This window comes from Epinephelus moara, chromosome 2 (assembly GCF_006386435.1).
Source record: "Epinephelus moara isolate mb chromosome 2, YSFRI_EMoa_1.0, whole genome shotgun sequence".
Lineage (NCBI taxonomy): Eukaryota > Metazoa > Chordata > Actinopteri > Perciformes > Serranidae > Epinephelus > Epinephelus moara.
Genome location: NC_065507.1, coordinates 21,782,886 through 21,802,131, shown reverse-complemented (window position 1 = coordinate 21,802,131; position 19,246 = coordinate 21,782,886). Strand labels below are relative to the sequence as shown.

Here is a 19,246-nt window from a genome sequence, read left to right as displayed (position 1 = left end):
CTTGATGTTTTCTGAAGGGGTCTTTCCACTTAAGCGTGTGTTGAAAGATGATCTGACAGTCACATTTGCAGAATACCCCTAAATGAAGAAATATGAGTTCTTGTTATCTGCAGCGCTGGAACTGAAAAGAGAACAAGCACTGACAGTCAGCTACAGAGAAGCCGAGATGTGGCGCCACTGGATACGCTTTCACGTTTTATCCCCCCGGGAACCTGCAAGATGATCTTCACAGCAGATCTGTATGAATTCCACACATTGCGAATGACATCATGCAAAGATTCTTTAACATGTTTCATCCAGTGAGAGCAGATGATAAGACCTTCCATATGTCAATATGTGTCATAACACGAGGCGAGAGAGTGTGATTGATTATTTTAATGGAGTCAAGAAGAAGACAGGGACACATCAGGGCATGTTGCTGATTAAAATATTATGTGGTAATGTTTTTCCCCCTTTACGATTTCAGCAACAACCTTTGGATGATGATTCCAAGCTTTTACGCAACTGACTGATGCAACGTGTGAAACTAACAATTTGATGGGAGCTTCTGAGGTGAATGCATGTTTTGAACAATAAGAAAATAGCAGTAGCATGCTGAGTAATTGCTGCATTCCCTTCGTTTAGCAAATAATTCTCTAACCCCAATTAAGGATTTGAACTTTCATGCCTTATTTTGAAAGTTTATGAGTTTTAGCAGGAGTGAAATGCATCAATAAAAGGTATAGAGAGAGGACATATTACCACAGAAGCTAAATGGAATTTAGCCATCATTAATTTTGTAATTTACTTCTGTGCTTAAAATGTCACTCATGAAAAAGAACTATTGTTTTCGTGTAATTTAGTCTGAATATGTTTCTTTGGCACATTTTACTTCCAAGTAAGAAACAAAATGGTCGCAGAGCACAAACAAACAACACAAAACCTCCTTGCCAGCTCCAAACAGCTGACCACAAACAACATTTGGCCGCCCTCCCTTTCTCCTCCAGGCTGTGGTGTGGCAGTGTGAAAAACGGAAGGGGAGCACAATTGGTGGCGTGGAGGTGAAGAGAGGCGAGTTTGAACACTGACAGTAGAAGACGTATGGAGGGGGCTGCCGGGGATAAGATAGCAATCTGCCACTGGAGAGGTCAGCGGGATTCTTTCCACTAACACAGCCGCTCCAGTCCATGCTTGTAACCTCTGATCCATGACCACTTCTTCAACTTAAATGACCTCTTTCTCACTGAGAACTGAATCTGCTGAAGAGCTTAATAAACATGCACACAGTTAGAATATAAATAGGAGGGACAAAATATTAGAAATACAGATGAACAGCAGCTCAAATTTAAGCCTCAAAAATGATGTTAAATCAACACCTCTTTGAATTTTATAGCCTTTATTATGTTAAGATGAGTTGCAGAACTGATATATTAGGCTGCATCAGTTTTAGTTAGGTGAACCTAATGACCTGGCAAGTGTATTTCAAAAATGCAATTATGCTCAAATGTCTAACTGTCATTTTGCTGGTAAAGCAAACTCAGTATGGATAAAGTCAATGTGACTGTGACTAACAAGGGGTCGTAAATCCTCAGTTCAGTCAGCCAACTCATGTGGAATGGATTTACAATCCGAGTATCAAGTTGATATTTACCGTCTGGGCTCTGACCCCGTCACTTCCCCGAAGAATACAACAAGCTCAGAGGAGATTTGGAGTAACAATAATTAGTGATACTGCCAAGCACTCAAACAAGAGATCTACTCATGGTCTTCGTGTCAGCCCAAGTAACAAAAGCTTGTTGAACGTTTCTGCAGTGAGTAAACTCTATGGGAAGAGTCAAAGACACAAGCTGCCAACAACACAGACAGAAAATCTGTACCTTTAGCTGCTACTCATTGTTGGGCAGGACTGTGACATCTTAAAAAGGTCGCCTCACTGCAGAGGGTGTGTTGAATATATGTTGCAACAGGCAGTGTATGCCGTGTGTAAATGTAACAATGCAACTGGCCTGCGTGATCTAGATTGTAGGTTTTGCTCCGTTTAATATTAACCCTTTAGCATCACCTCGGCATCTAGAGCTGTGGTTGTTATGAGGTGCCTCGGGTGGTGCTGTTTTGGTTTTGCTTGGATCCTTGAACATCACTGACATTCTTATGTTCCTTTGTAACTTGGTCTCACTTCAGTACCTCTTCCTGGCCACCTACAGAGTGAACTTACAATGAGTGGATCAGTTGAGTCTGGAGTCGTTTTTACTGCTAAATCTGAAAGATGCGAATTTGTGTTTCCTTGTGTGCACCTGACAGATTCTAAGTAACATTAATCACATAGTAAAAATACTCCTGTAGTTATGAATGACCTTGTCTGCTTAGTGAAAACCAATAGGTCTGTGGGCCTCTGGGTAGTGTGCTGTCCTAGTTCTATTTTAGGTCATCTCTCTACAGAACCCTGTCTACTATGGCCTTAAAGGAAGTTGCCTTTTAGCATATTTAAGTGACTTATTATGGGGGAAAAGGCTGACTTCAGTGAACTAGTACTTTGCACCAAGCCAAGATCAAACTCATGAACAAAATACACAGTATGTCTTTTTTCATATCTTAACTCTTCTGTGAATAAGTTTCAGAACACAGAGATGTTTAATCTCTACAGAAAAATATAGATGAGTTAATCTGAGAAAAAATATGTTCAGGGATAGTTTGGATTTTTTGAAGTTAGGCTGTATTGAGGTATTTATCCATAGCCAGAGTAACACCACAGAGGCTAGGCAATGTATTGCTGTGGATGAGGACAGCAGGAAAATGTATTTTAGTCACTTAGAAAACAAACTGAAAAATTAATATCAGTCCGAGTGGACGCTATATTGAGGATATTTTCTCTCCTTTACCTTACCGTCAGACAGCCCTTTCCTTTGGTGCTACATTGTCTTAACCATAACACCTCAGTATTCTCTCACAAACTGTATTTCAAAGGTCAGCTGTTGTGCTATCAGAGTCAGACTGAAACGAAACTTCACTTTTCTAAAGACTTTAAAGATTGTCTGTGCTTGTGCTTTTCCAGGTTGGTCAAACAGAGAAGTGAAAACAGCTGTGCAAAAGGAAAGGACTATCTGACAGTGCTGAAAATATACTTCATACAGCATCCACTTTGACTGACATGGATTTTTTTTTTTTAGGTAGGCTGTCTTCTAGGTGACTAAACTATGTTATGCTGAACACCCCCATCCACAGCTGTACATTACAGCGTCAGTGATGGTACTCCTGTCTGCTTCTCCAAACTGGGAGCATGCTGATCATCATCTACTGTAGGTAATACACTGACTATAGTTAAGTACCTCATACTGCCCCATTTAAAAAGAACAAACTAACCCTTTCATAAAGTAACAAACTAGAAAAGCACTCGGAGAGTGCAGACCTCCGCCAAGCAGCTCAGATTTCCCGCCATTTTATTATTTTATCCACTTCGCTTCAACCGATCACCACCAAAATTTTATCATCTGTTCCTTGTTCCATTATCAACCTTTCCTGAAAATTCTCAAAATCCATTCAGAACTTTTTGAGTTATTTTGCAGACAAACAAACAGACCAACGCCGGCGAAAACATAACCTCCTTGGCGGAGGTAATGAAATGTCAGCTGTGATCAGCTAGAGCCCCCTGAAACCATCAAGGACAAGTGGTTATAGCTGATGGATGAAAAAAAGATAACACAATGAAACGATGCTGTCAGTACAAGAAGATAAGACAGAGATAAGAGAAGATAGCATCCCATTAAGCTCTTATTTTCATAGATAATGTGCAGTATAGTGTGCTGTGGTCTATTTATAGCTGACAACATTACATCTGTCTTGATAATGGAAAGATGAAAGAGACATGAACTATGAATAGCTAAGAGGAAGTTGATATGGAAGAGCTTTCTCTTTATAGTGTAACCCTCAGTGTGACTTTAAGAGATGCTTTCTTACTCCTCCCATTCATTTCAAAGGCTGCAGTCCTCCTTTGTTAGCATGAGGCTCCCATTCCCTTTACTTACACTAATTCAAATAGCCTGGGGTTTCTGCTCTGATGTGTGGCAACCTACAAGGGATTTCACCGACCTAGTGCAGAGTAAAGTACAGTGAGGTGGGATAGAAACTGAAGCTTGAACCCTAGCGTGCAAACAAACAGTTGCACAAGCACTACTGTGCAGAGTAGGTATGTGGATGAATACACCCCCTCAGTCTGAATCAGAGCTGTACTGTTCGTTCTGCACTCCAACACACATAACCATTTGTCTGAGAGTCTCATTCAGTTTTTGACAGTTGGGTTTTAGATCTGGGATTTGCTGCAGTCACAGCGCCTCTACAGGTACAGTAAAAACCTGCTTCAGCTCATTAATGCATTCAAGCCTCTTGGCTATGTTTATACCACCATGTGTCTTAATAGCCTTTACTTCATAGAATGCCTTTGTGTCTGTATATAAAACAGCAGGCATCCCTCTGCTTTACTGTATAGCCTGTGACTCATGATATGACAGACACCTTTATATTTACATCGATGCCAGCCGACCGCAGAGCCCACCTGTCTCAAGAAGTGATTCACTCAGATTATCCTTGGGAAAATGACTCATTGTTGGTTGTAAACATTGTAAATGTTGTTGGGTTTATGTGGGGCTTCCCCAGTGCGCTCATCAGGAACACATTTGTTTTGATCTTGGATTGAAACTGCCTGGACAGGACATGAAAGGTCTCCCCCCACCACCCACCCTTTATAGCTATTTTCTTCTTTATGTGTCTTTCTAACAGCAGATGAATCCAGCAGGCCCCTCTGCAGTCCCACAATCAGACACATGCACAAGCACCTTGTTTGCCCTGCAGTTCAAACAAATATCACCTCTGATGATGACACCTGCAAGAGCACAAGGAAGACGACAAGAGAGACACAATGAGCACTGTCACCCACAAAGGTAAGCAGAGCACCTAATGGAATCAAAAACCTTCCTCTTCTCTTTCCGCCCGCTGCACACCTTTGACGCCAGCCTTTCTTGTAGCCCACCTTAGGAAAACATCCGTGCCCCCACACGACGCTGAGCCTTGTGTTTCCTTCTGTCTTTAATCTCAGTGAAAAGAGCTTTTAACAAGGCTGGGGAAGATGATGGGATCTGCCAAAGCAGAACAAAGGCAGGGAGGAACTGGGAGAGATAGTAGCAGAGTGGAGGGCTCTGTAATTTATCACCTGTTGCCCTTGGGCGGCCCTGCACTCCACGCCCTGGGCTCTGAGTGACTGCTTGTGTACGTGTATGCAGGTATGGAAAGGTGATGAATGAATAAGCAAAGAACAAGACAACAGACATTCCTCATTCCTCTAAAACCTCACAAGACATTGCTTTGAGCAATTATTTCCAGGGGAAAGTCATCATCTGTTGCCAGAGACATCACATTTATTCAGAAAACTCCCTGCACCGCAGATTTTGACACTGCATGTTTTACACTGATTGCTTTTGGGGGGGTTGGCCTAGATATGGGGGTTAGTGCAGAATAGCCAACATGTAGGCTATCAATTTCCATAGCAGATGTCTGAAGAACAACAGTGCAACATAATATAATTTTAAAGAGAAAAAATGCAAAAAATAAATACTAATAATTCACATTATGTTTTACATTTACATATACAACCAACCATCATTACTATCACCCCTCTCACACATATTCCTTTACCTGCTTTACACTGAGCTTCAACATATTTTCTCATATAGTATTGTAAATTTCCTTCATTTTCTTTTGTATTATGTCTTCATATTTTTGCACCTTGTTTAAATGCTGTGCAGCAAATCATCACCAAGTCAAACTCTTTGTAAGCCCATAATAATCATAATCATATTCATATAAAATAAAGCAAAAATGTTATGTTATGTCATGTCTTGTTGAGGCTTCAGATTACACATTGCTGTCTCTGGAAAAATCAGGTCTCAGGTCCCTTTATCTTTGCCTGCCACCTTGTGGCATGCTGTTGCACCCACAAACATATAGAAGTAAATACAGTAAATACAATATTAATAATGTTTCATTTTAGATTAGCTACAATAGAAATAACTGAATCAATTCATTCTGGATAAGGTCTAAATGAAGACTGCTTTGATTGACAGTGAGAAATGCCGGTAATCAGGCAAAGGTTGTGAGAGTTTCATTTAATGGTGCCTTCAGGGTCTCTAGGTGAGCGCTGTCTTTCTAGAATTATGGTATTAACAACGACTTGTTAGGAATTTAAGTGAAATTAACAGCAAAACAAAATGGCAGCTGGTCAGTGAAATATTTTTGGTATCTTTTCATTTAGTTTGTAATAAACAGGAACCAACTTTTCACAAACTACATAAAACAAGTGCGAATTTAGTGATAATTTTGCCAATCTGATTTAATTTTCTTTTTAAGCTACATGGATATTGACCAAATTCCCGACACGTGGTCAAACTGTGAGTCATGTACAAACCACAGCTCAATAAATGTTTGTTATTTCACGAAAACACACCTCATATTTGACCGATTTGCGTTTTGTGTTCAAAATTCCTACACAGCCAACAATACGAGAAGGCAACACTCGACGACGACTGACGTCACACGCAGCTGCGGTGTTTGGTTGTGGTCGGAGCAAAGAGGCTAGGAAGGAATCATCCTCTCATCGTAGATAAACACCCTGAAGAGGTGTGAACCCAGCGAGCACACAGCTGTCACATCACCACGAGAACAGTCAGAAACAGACCCGGTTGAGTCCTTCACACGGCGAGGGTCAACATGTCTGAGACATACGGTACGTTTGTGCGGGGCGGCAGGCTGTAATTTCACGCTTGCTAGCTGTTAGACACTGTTCGGTTGGTGTGATGAGACAGACTGGCTAGTTAGCTAGCTACATGGTTAGCTTAGGTTAGCTGTAGGCTGCCACCTCATCATGTCTGTGGGTTTTGGTTGTAATAACCAACGTGTGTTGCTCACATTTCGTTCAGAGAAACTTGTCTACTTTATATGCGTCGTGTGTATTAACTGACACCTCTGTCTTATGATGGCGGAGTGTATTGCTTCCTTAAACGGTCAGTAACCTGAGCAAACAGATGGTGATACATTTCCAGGTAGAAGTTGGACAAACTTCAGACACAAAGCTTCCGTAGCATGTCGATACACGAAGAGAGTGTTTACAGCCGCTGGGGTAACCCGAGCTTATTGAAATACAAGCAGATTGGGTGACCTTGCAAGCTGCAAGCAAGTTGCAGTCATTAAGGTGCTGTGTGCTTTTACTTATCAGGTAGCCATTAGCGACAAGGCCTGTATGAGGAAGTCAGATAACTCCGTCTAATCACCCAGTTACCTGTAGAGCAGCAGTGGTTAAGTGTGTCACTGGGCTCTACCACATCTGATCACATCCTGAATCTGAGTAACTTTGCTTCTGTCAACACCTCACACCATCTACACTTCACATTAATGCTGGCAGAAGACATGGTTGCACCTGTCTGAAAGCACTGACATCACACAGAGCACCAGCACTACTGTCAGACAGTTACAACTATCCTGCACACATTAACTCAACATGACTCCCAGATAGTATCAGCAGCACAGTAGGCCTGATAGTGTTTTGAAATGGCACACCATCATCCTCTCCTGTTGCACTCTCTCTCTCACACACACACACACACACACACACACACACTCTCTATCTGTGTTTCTACTTGTACCATGTCTCCCTCATTCCTTGTATGAAACTTTATCCCAGTGGGCAGTATTTAGGTAAAAGTGCCAGTGCTAATGGTAGCTTTAATAGCCTTTTATTGATTTCTATCTCAGTCTCCGGTGCTGTCTGCTCTCGTGGAGGACCAGTAGTGGAACTGGCAAAAGGCAATATGAATACAATAAGTACATGACCAGGTTAAATGGGCCACGTGGGAATTTATTATTATATTTTTTAATTCATTTGGACTTTGCTCCGCATGGCACTCTTTGATTAGTTTATTTTGTATTTACAGGATGTAGAAATAGAAAATATTATCTTGCACTTTTATTTTTGAATACAATTTTTCAGAGTGATTCTGAATTTGACGGATCCTTCCTTTAAAAACAACATATACTGGACACTTTGTCTGGTGTTATTGTTAATGGACAACTGAGCTAACCTATTTCCATAGCCCATATTGCTCCATGTAGGCAATAAGTGAGTAGTTACTGGAGCTGCAACTAATTGTATCAGAAATAATTTATTTTGATTAGCCTATTTCATGTAATTGCATTATTGGATAATCTATCAATAATCTTTTTGATTAATGGCTTAGTCAGTTTTGAAATAAACAGTGGATCATGTCCATCCTGTATTTGGGTTGCAGCAATATGATGTTTTTAAGGTATAAGGTGACATGAAAATTGAGGATTATCATACCATGTCCATTTGCTTATCTCCGATATTGAGGGAAAAAAATGCAACTTGAAGGAGGATCTCAACTATATCTCATAAAAGAAAGACCTTTTACTCATACTTCCATTTTTAAAAATGGTTTCAAGGTTGAATTATAGTAATAAAATGTTTGTTCAGCCACAGATAACTCTTCTGTTTTCATTTCTTTAAGGGTCATTCTCACTGATGATAATAATAATCAATAACAACATAACAAATCATTTTGTAATACAGTGATACCATGAAACTGCGCTATTTTCTGAGATAGTTATTGTACTAGGGCTGCAACGATTAGTCGACTAATCAATGACTAATCGACTATTAAAATAATCAGTGACTATTTTAGTAGTCGACTAATCGGTTTGAGTCATTTTTCATAGAAAAGTACTATAAAATACACTTATTGCAGCTTCTTACGTTCAAATATTGGCAGCTTTACACACTCTCCCATGAGGGTGAAATAAAACTCTTTGGTGTGAGTATGACAGAAGACATTAGATGACATAATTTTGGGGTTTGGGAGAGACAGACCAACATTTTTCAACATTTTAACACATTTTTTGATAAAATGATTAGTCAACTAATCGAAGAAATAATCGACGGATTAGTCCACAATGAAAATAATCGTTAGTTGCAGCCCTATATTGTACTGTGAAAGTCTCATACGGTTGCAACCCTAATGAATAGAGATAGATAGATAGATAGATAGATAGATAGATAGATATCTCAGACACTCGTGTAAGATTTTGGACTTTGATACACCTGACTCCATGTATCATGTTTATATCTAATCTCTCCAGTTGCCATATTTACCTTTTTGCTTGTGAAGTGCTTACAGTAAGTTAAATACCTGATATAACTTCAGGTGCATCAGACACAAACCTGATGTTGATCTGGGCCTGAGTATGTTAAGTGTTGTGACAGTGTAAGTGAATGCAGATAACAATGTTTGTCCGTTCCCTCCGGGGTTATTTAATATTGATGTGTAAAGAATACAATAGCCTGAAAGGCTGCTGTTGAGAGGGCAGTGCTGCATTCTTCTCTCCCAATTGCTTTGACATATTGACAGCTTGATTGTTGTATGCAGATCTCGCATGGGAATATGTGATGTCTGGGAAGACACTGAAAAGCTGAGGCAAGCTTTTAAAACCGAGCTGTTAGCTTTTGATTCTGTCAATTCTGCTGTCACGACCGTTGACAACGTGCGGTTGTAACGCTGACTGCTGCTGCAGAAGGAAACTGTAAGTGCTTGTAGGTTCCTTTACATTGCTTAAGCAGTTCTGTTAACGTGAATTTGACCTCCAGCTTGTGTCGCTTGAGAAAACACCCGCTTCAACAAACAAAGGTGCACCACAAACTCGGCTGGCAGCGGTGTGTGTCGGCCGATGAAGGTGGCTCAAAGAGCACTAGTATAACAAGTTTAAATGTCACACAGGAACTAAAGATCAATCTCATATCCTCCTCTGTTTTCTCTAAACCACTGTTTTCATTGGGATTGGGTGGAGCTGAATATCACACTATGTTCACCTTGCTGGTAATCTCAACAGGAGTCACTAATCATTTGCCAGGGCAGCACTTCTTACCGTCAGAGCCAGCGCTTAAGCTTAAACCGAAATTGCACACTGTCTTCAAATTCCAACTGAAGCAGGCTCTCAGGAGGAAATGTGTCATTTGCAATCATTTGCTCACACAATCTGAGGGATGTACCATCACTCTCAGATTTACTGTCATTCTTAAACTATTTTTTTATGCATTACTCACAAACACAGGCTCAGTTATGATCCCACAGAAACACACACTTTTGATTTCACCACTTTGTTTCATATCTAGTTGTAAGTGAAGCACAGCCTACGTATGTAAATGCCCCCGTACTATCTTTGGTCACAGCACAAAGGCTGTCTGTACTTTAAGTGAATGGCCTTGCATGTCAGGGGCCCGAGTCATTTGGGCTCTGGATCATATGCGTAGGCTGGGTTGTACTCTCCAGGGCAAGGGCCCACTCTCCACAACAACAACAACATCTGTACAGCCAGCTGGCTGCAGTCATTCAATCCCTGCACAAGTCAGTTAACCTAAGCCATGTTCAATAACTCTAAAGCTTTGGCTTTGCTCATGTGTTATTAAGTGCTGGTGCTTTTTCAAGGCTTCAGACACAGTTATTTTCCACCTCACACAAACAAGAATATTCAATCGGAGTCATAAATAGCAGGTTATGCTGATAACGTGAGGCTTTGTCATTAGTAGGCTAATTTCAGGTTGTTTGGATAGTGTGCAAGTAGGAGCTCAGCGGGATTAAGAGGAAATCTAAGGATTGTCTCTGAGGATGGAAGTGCAAAGAGCAGCAGGTTCAGATTCTCCCCTGATGCCGGTGGTGCATTGATTTCTACCTCCTCTCCTCTGCTTGCAGACTTCCTGTTTAAGTTCCTGGTGATTGGCAGCGCTGGGACGGGGAAATCCTGCCTCCTCCACCAGTTCATTGAGAACAAGTGTAAGTCTTCCCTCATTAAAGCCTATTAGTCACATCAGATGTGAGTGAAAATATAATTGGGCTATTACACGGACACACAAAAACTGACATGGTCACAATTAGTGTTGTTGATTTAATGAGTTGTTTCATGTCACACACACCAGATAAACCCCCTCTCTCTCTTTGCTGTGACATTACACTCTGTGGAAATTTTCAATGAGTTTCCTCCTTAGAAAGTTATTAATTGACCTCCATGTGCAATCAAACCAAAATGACAGCGTAAATCCAGATTCCTTAAAGTCACGGTAGGTAATTATTGAGCCAGCAAAGTGTAGCATATGATGACACCAGTCTCTGGCTTAGGGACCATAAAAGACAGTACATTCCTAAATTTGTCTCGGTTAAAAAAATGAGTTTTATTGCAAGATAATCTCCACAAACAAACATTTTTATTAATCTTGAAGTGTAAATGTAGTGATCAGAGATAAAAGCTTATGTTAAGCTATAAACAAACTACACAGCAGTTGTATGACTTCAGTGTCGCCACCACAACGAGGCTGTAAGCCACGTTTGGTGTGATGACTTTCTGTAGTCTCGCTTAGCCACTTGTTTGCAACCACCTTTTTTAAGACATGTAAAGGCTTAAAAATTCAATAAAACGTTATTTTACTGACATACTTTATGTCATAGAACAAAACATGAAAGTTGCTTAAGCTTAACCACAGACCTTATTTTGGGCATCTCACCAAAAACCCATTCATAAAATCCAGTAACTTCAAGACAAGGGAATCAGGAGTGCAGAAATGCAACTCATTTCTGGGTGTAAGGAGTCATTCCTTCACATTAAACTCTCTGACAGTGTCAACATAACTGAACATCATAAGCTTCACAGAGTCAGTATTTATTGCAGGGTATTGGACTGCATGTGTGCAGTGTCCACAATAAACCTGTTATTCAGTGTATCAGTTATAACAAAGGGTTTTAACTATTCACTGAACTTCAGGACTGTAAAGATGGTAATGAGTGAAAGCTGCGTTGAAAGCATGTCTTGTAATTAAAACTTGTTTCACTCACACACATGCTTGTATTAATTTGATTAAAGACATGGTGGGTCCCTGAGCTGTTACTGAAGAGAGAAAGGGAGGGCAGGTTGACAGAGTTAATCTCATCCAGACTCCCTCTAGTCTCCACTGTGGATGTGAGCTGTTTGAAGATAACGGTTTAACACGCCAACATATTATAGATTAGAGGTACGATTCTGGGAGCAGAGTTGAAATGGCTTCCATTTAAACAGAGCACAATATTGCTGGAAAAAAAAACATAATGGCTACATTACAACTTGCTCACCTCACTGTGTTCTCTCTGCGTTCCTGTCACAGTCAAACAGGACTCCAACCACACCATCGGCGTGGAGTTTGGCTCCAGAGTGGTCAATGTTGGCGGGAAGACAGTCAAACTGCAGATCTGGGACACCGCTGGGCAGGAGCGATTCCGGTAACCGCCTAAATATTTGCCGCTAAGTGTTTGGCAGACTTTTTAGAAATACAAGGTTAACATGAATTACCGAGTGAGTAACACGTGCTGTCTTTGGGCAACATCCAGCTTCAAAAGGAATGTGGAGATGCCAGTCTCAAACCTCTGAGCAGCTCCATCCAAGTCATTTAGTGCCTGACTGATGATAATAGTTAAAAGCAAAAGACGGTTTCTCAGTCATCTTCACAGGCTGATATTAAGGTATGATATCTTGATCAAGATTTCTGCATTCTCTTCACAGTTCTGTGACACGCAGCTACTACAGAGGGGCAGCTGGAGCGCTCCTTGTGTATGATATTACCAGGTAAAACAATCACTACACTTCCTGTCCTTCTACCTTTCCACAAATTAATTATACTGCAAATTTGTGTAACACAATTAATACTTACAAATGATGTTTCCCATATTGTGGGGCATTTTTTCCTCATTAAATGATGAAATAATCATTAAAAAACACATCATAGTTAGACATTCACAACGATGATATCTTTAAGGGTTAAAGTCAGATCTGGCTGGACTTGAAATTCAAAGTTACTGACCCATGAATGTGTATAGTATTTCACTTTATTTTTTACTAGCACCTGTATTGAAGTTTTCAGTCTGTGAGGTGTCACAAAAAACTATTATGCGTCTATAGCACCTCCAGAAATTGTGCAATTTAATGACTGTGTACTGGGACCCATACAGTGTAACATGAATACTGGAATACACTCACAGGACTGTATTTCATAAGCTTTGTGTAGCGATAGAGGGGGTTGTGAAATCAAGACGGAGCGAGCGCAGTAATGAAATAAGACAGGAATGTAATACAGTTTGTGTTTGTGAGAATGTATGGGGCTTTTGTGGAGGGAGAGATGGAGTGCAGAGTGGCAGCAGCTCTAATATAGAGGCATCCTCTGGCAGGCAGCAGCAGGCAGGAACGCCTGAAGTCCATCACAGAACGTGTCATCTGAGGGGGGAAAACAGGGAGAGTGGGGGGACGGAAAAGCAGAGTGAAGTGAGGAGGGGAGAGATGAGGAAGAGATGGAGACATTTATCACTTTTCACAGGTGAGAAGGTTAGCAGGAAGATGGGCAGGAAGGCAGCTGAAACCAAGAGAGATGGCGTGAATCAGATTGTGGCTGCGTGTAGATGAGGAGTGATGTCATTCTTTGGCTGCGTGTGAAAACAGCTGTTAAACATCACTCTGCCGACCCACGCCCTTCTGCTAACCTCACTGGCCTCGTGTTACTATGAACACCAGGGTCCTGTCTCCATGGTGACCAGTGGCCTCAACCCAAAGAAGTTTTCATGAAAGTTCTGGGGTTAGTTCCCCGGCATTATATGACTTTATTTGATAGTGAAGAGAGACAGGAGAGTTGGGGAATGATAGGACCGAGGACTCCGTGAAGCATTTGCACCCATGTGACACGCGCCTTAACAACTCAGCTATCTGGTTGCCTCCATGAAAGTTCTGCGACTGTCTTCAGGGCCCAACAGACTGCTCTAAGTCACAATGCACCCAGTGAGCTGAGTAGTAAAACAGACTAGTTTCGGAAGGCATGCTCTGACACACTAACTAGGAGTCATGTGAGCTTAACATGTTACAGGCGGATCCTTTACGACCAGCAATAAATTGTACTGCACTATGTGTCCACCTGTGCTGCCCTATCTTACAGTCGGGAGACATACAACGCTCTAACTAACTGGCTGACAGATGCACGGACTCTGGCGAGCCCCAACATTGTTATTATCCTGTGTGGCAACAAGAAAGACCTGGATGCAGACAGAGAGGTGACCTTCTTGGAAGCGTCGCGCTTTGCTCAGGAGAATGGTAACTGATGTCACATCTCCATTATTATACAAGTCTCTGTCTCCTGCTTGCGTTTCATTATTTGTGCCACACCATTCTTTCATCTGTTTCTCCTTCTCACTTTTCTACTCTTATTTCCTCCATCTTGATTTTTTTTTTTTTGCCACTGCAGAGCTGATGTTCCTGGAGACCAGTGCTCTGACAGGGGAGAATGTTGAGGAGGGTTTCCTGAAGTGCGCTCGTACCATCCTCAACAAGATAGATTCAGGTACACTGCTCATTTATCATTACCTATGATCTCTGTTTGGGCTGGGCGACGTAGACAAAAATTCATATCTCGGTATTTACAGGCTGACTGGCGATACACAATATATATCTGTATTTTTTACGAAATGGGCTCCATGTTCAGTTGCAAGTCAAAGACTGTGATCGAAATAAAATGGAAAGAAAGGGATTTTCACAGCTGCACAATATGTAAATGAAAAATTATTTAAAATAAAAAGCAGGGCTGCACATTAATGCCTTTGCACGTAGCACTGGAGCTACAGAGGTTTAAAGGTTTGCAGCACAGGACACAAAAGTATAACATGAGTATAAAAGTATCAAGAGGCCTAATTCCATTTTAGTTTAGAACAATTAAAGTTCTTTGTGGGTGGTGTTAAAAAGTCGTTTTCCATGGCCTTTCAAATGAATCTAGTGCTGGAAAAAGATTTAAATATTTTTATGTATTTAGGCTATTAATCTTATTTATGCACATAGCATCAACAGAGAGGCAGAGGGCGGATTTAGCGTCTGTGTTGTCGCTGCATTTTTTGAACAGTCACAAAATTGATTACAGCTACCAAGAAGAACGGCGACACATTGTGATCCACCTCACACAAACTAGCAGCGCAGCACATGCAACATATAGACCGATGTCGCACTGTAGACTAATTTACAGACAGATTAAGAAGAGTAGCAGCTCTGTGTCTCTCTGAGTGTTGCTGGAGAGCTTGTGGGTGAGTGAAGGGGGCGGAGCTGTGGAGTTGTTAGTTGTTCTATCGCCCAGCCCTAATCTCTGTCCTTAACTGCATGAGCCCTGTGGATGTGCGTTAGGTCTGCTATACACTAATATTTTCTGCATTGCTTGAATTTGTCATTATGGTTCATTTCAAAGGTGAGTTGGACCCTGAGAGGATGGGTTCAGGTATCCAGTATGGAGATGCTTCGTTGAGGCAGCTGCGACAGCCGAGAGGCACCACCACACAGAATAAGCAGCAGTGTAATTGCTAGGGGTCGGGGCCCCACCCTCACCTCAGCCCACAGGCCCACACAGACGGGTCGCCCCCTACAGGTCAGTAGGGTGTCGTCAACAAGAGACTTCACCTGAATTCTCTTTCTCTTTTCTTATAAGAGCATGTCAGTCATCACCCTCTCATCTCTTCTCCAGCTCCAGGTGTTTTTTGGTGTGTGGGACCCTCCTCTCCGCAGTCTCACACACCTTGGATCACCTGGATGAGTGGTCATGGCGATCACTGCAACCCTTGACCCCTGACCTCTGGTAAGACTCTCTACTCCGAACCTGAGGGGGTCAGCTTTGCCCCTGTGTCTGGGCAGGGAAACCCCTCAGTGTGAACACGCTGGGATCATAAAGAAGAGGAATCTTCTTCTGTAAAAAGAAAAAAAAAAGAAAAGAAAGATTTCTAAATAACTTACCAGACAAAGCCGAGTCACGGGTTGTGTGTATGGGCTGTTGTTTTATCTCTGTGCTTTTCATTCTGGTTTTAGTAACACCTACATGCTTTCTTTGTTTGCACATCATCGTTTGTAAATTATGGGTAAACTGTTTTGCGCATATTCATCGTTCAACCTATCCACTTCTGTTTCACATTTAGTTTGGTCAGCGCTTTTGAGTTTTAATATTCATAAAGGCACTTTGCTTTTTATCATCCATTGTTTGAGTTAACTGTACTCGTAAATTCAGCCTGTCATTGATGGTGACTAAGTGATAAACAGTCGAAACGCGTCCTCTTAAAAGTAAAATGAAGTCAACATGCACAGATTTTGGTTTAGAATTCATGTAGATATATTAAAAAGCAGATACAGTGTAAATTTGTAAAGGTTTCTGCAGACTGATCCGAATGGAAGCAGCTTATCGGTGTAGTTAAGGTTATTTAAAATGTAGAGCCCAGTTCTTTTACCTGCTCTGAGATGTGTGTGACGTTGAGTCATTTGACTTTTTGGTTTGCATTAAGATGCACTATTATGACATAGAGTGTTGGCCTTAGTAATATACTTGATATTGTGGATCTATGGTATATTATTCCGAGTCACCATGTCTCTGCTGTCAAAGGGAATGGTCCAATCACTCCACTGTACATCCACATAAATGAGCCTGTGGGTCAACTTAAAGCACAAAGAAGAGTTCTTTGTTTTACTCCAAAGTTCCCAAAGTCAGTAAATTCACATCATCAGATTTAACCCATAGTTATAAAGTTAAGAAAGGGACGTCAATCTTTGTAAAACTAACAATGCCTTTGACTCCTCCTGCTGGGCTCTCTCTCCATTTTTTCGACCTCCCTTTAATTCAAGCTGCACATTCTGCGCGAGGGACGTCACAGGAAACCACAGTTGGTTTTGCCTCAGTGCCATGTTTGGGGAAACTTTCATGCTGCCCACACAGTTCCCTCACAGAGGCTCGTCACTTTAAGCATGCGAGGCTGTAAGTGCACCTTGATTAAAGTCAGGATGCTGTTTTTAACCTTTTGAGGTAGTTTTCACTTCTCTTTTTGAAGCAGAGAAGCCGCTCCGCTCCGCTACTAAATGTCACTGAGTTTGCCGAGCCGACCCAGATGTTCTCTCCTCAGAGCAGACCCTGCGTTGCCCCAGAGAGAAACAGGGAATTTCCACTTGAACGTGGTTTCCTCTTTCCACGCAACACCGACAGCACGGTTTGCTGCCGGAGGAGAATGAGGTTACGAGTTAATAGCTTAAAAACATCCCGCCCTGCTGTTGAGTCAACGGCACTGCTTCTGTCTGAAACCACTGAGAACAGGTCACACTGACCCAGCTGAGAGGAGATCAAAACAAACTGCCTGCAAAACGTATTTCTAACATCTCCTCCTCAAGTGTTAGCATATGTCCTCCCAGACAAACCATATGCGTCCTAAGCTCTAGTGAGCCAGCACACTGAAGGGAAAGAGATGGCGAGTCGTGCAAACATGAGATAGTATAGGACATCAAGAGACAGATGGTCAGAGAAATTTTAGTTTTCATGAAATATTGGCATTGTGTGATAGTTTGTCTCCTTCTGCAAGTGCACTTTTACTTTTGAATTTTCATGTTTTGTTTTATATGCTGCAACTATAGAATTGTTTTATTTTACTTGAACATTATACTGTAATAAAGATTTTAATTGTAGATGTTTATCATTTCTTACTAAATAACAACTGAGAGTCTAAATTTCTGCCGTTACGAGGCAAGGCTGCTGTAGCGCGGTGACAACTCCTGCTGTCTGCGGTTTTGTTTTGTCTGTTGCCCGCTGCTGACGTGGAGGTAGCGATGAAAGGATGTTCACTTCCTGAGCTGTGGGAGGCCGTCGGCAGCAACTCTAATCGCTCACACTCGCAAAGTTGGCATTTCTATTCAGTTATCAAGTCATCTAAATGGTTGGGTGCTGCTGAACCAGAGTCGGCGTGCATTCATCTGTATGTATTTATTGTACAGTTCATAATAAGCACTTATCAAAATAGCCATATGATAAAGCATCATTTTCTCACTTCCTGTCTGGAAACCAATCATGTGATGAACGCAATCCAACTCAGTTGTTTCTTTGTAACTAATGTTATATAATCAACCCAAAATACTACTGTACATCTCAAGTAACCTATGCTGTAAATAAGATTTGTCTATTGTCCATTGAGGGTGAGTGTTGCTCATTGATTGTAATGAATATGCAATTCCCAGTAAACTGCTTGTTTTTTCAGTTACTCCCTCTCACCTGTCTCCTGATGTTCATGTTGATATCTGTGTCGTCTCTAAGTGACTGTAGGTTCATGTTTAAGGATTCACTTTGTCACCTGAGGGGAGTTAAAGTAAATCAGATCCTGAAAAGAGGTAACCGTTTTGTACTCTCCCATGAGCAATAATGTATGACACATCAGGTTTATAGACAGCTGACTTAACAGACCCTGAAATTTAACAATAGAGTCCATGCACTTGATTCATTTTCCTCATCTTTCATTCTTCAGTCGAGTCATTCCTCTCAAAGGCAGTGAGGGTGAGGTTAGGATATCAGAGGACTTGCAAGATGAAGAGTAAATGCCCTCCGTGTCCAATTGTCTGGATTTATGTTCGCGGGTCGATGGAGTAACGGCTAGAGTGGTTTAATGTAGCTGAAGTGGATATATTGACTGATTTATTGATCCTACATAGGCTGTCAAGATGACCTCATAACAAAATTGCATAATTTACTGTGGGAGAGCTGATGTTTCACCACTAGATGGTGCTAAAATATTGGATAGACAATTCTCCAGCTCCGGTATTTAAAGATCAGTGCACTTAGAGGTAATCTGCTGAGGCTCTTGAGTCCTGTTTCTCTGAAGTAGCAAGATTATCTCAAATTTCTGAGAAAGTTTTCAATGGATTAAAATGCTTGTTTTCTGAATTAATGAGTTACTCTACTAAATTCTCTCTTTTTTTTAACAAAATAACCAACTTTTTTTTTCTTTTTTTTTTTCTATGAATTAGCAAGATTATTATCTCAAAATTATGGAAAAGCTTTCATGGAAAAAATTCTGCTTGTTTTTCTGAATTAATAAGAGAGTCTACTAATTTTTTCTTTTTTCTGAATCAACGAGATCATCTTAATTCTTGTTTTCTAAATTAATTTAGATTATTTAAAAATTATGAGAAAAGTTTTCATGGAAAAAAATCTTGCTTGTTTTTCTGAATTAATAAAATAATCTACTATTTTTTCTTTTTTTCTGAATAAACAAGATAATCTGAGTTCTTGTTTTCTAAATTAAGGTTGTTATTTTAAAATTATAAAGTTTTCACAGGGATAAATCTGCTCATTTTTCTAAATTAATGAGAATCT

General features: G+C 40.9%; 1 protein-coding gene across 1 annotated transcript; it reads left to right on the top strand.

The window, feature by feature from the left end:
- The first annotated feature begins 6,565 nt into the window (after positions 1 to 6,565).
- On the top strand, positions 6,566 to 18,137 carry rab4b (RAB4B, member RAS oncogene family). The gene is made up of 8 exons (XM_050062151.1): positions 6,566 to 6,751; positions 10,785 to 10,865; positions 12,224 to 12,338; positions 12,619 to 12,681; positions 14,036 to 14,190; positions 14,342 to 14,437; positions 15,326 to 15,502; positions 15,599 to 18,137. The coding sequence occupies exons 1-7, from the start codon at positions 6,736 to 6,738 to the stop codon at positions 15,439 to 15,441; spliced, it is 642 nt and encodes a 213-aa protein (XP_049918108.1). The 5' UTR covers positions 6,566 to 6,735; the 3' UTR covers positions 15,442 to 15,502; positions 15,599 to 18,137.
- The last annotated feature ends 1,109 nt before the right edge of the window (positions 18,138 to 19,246 follow it).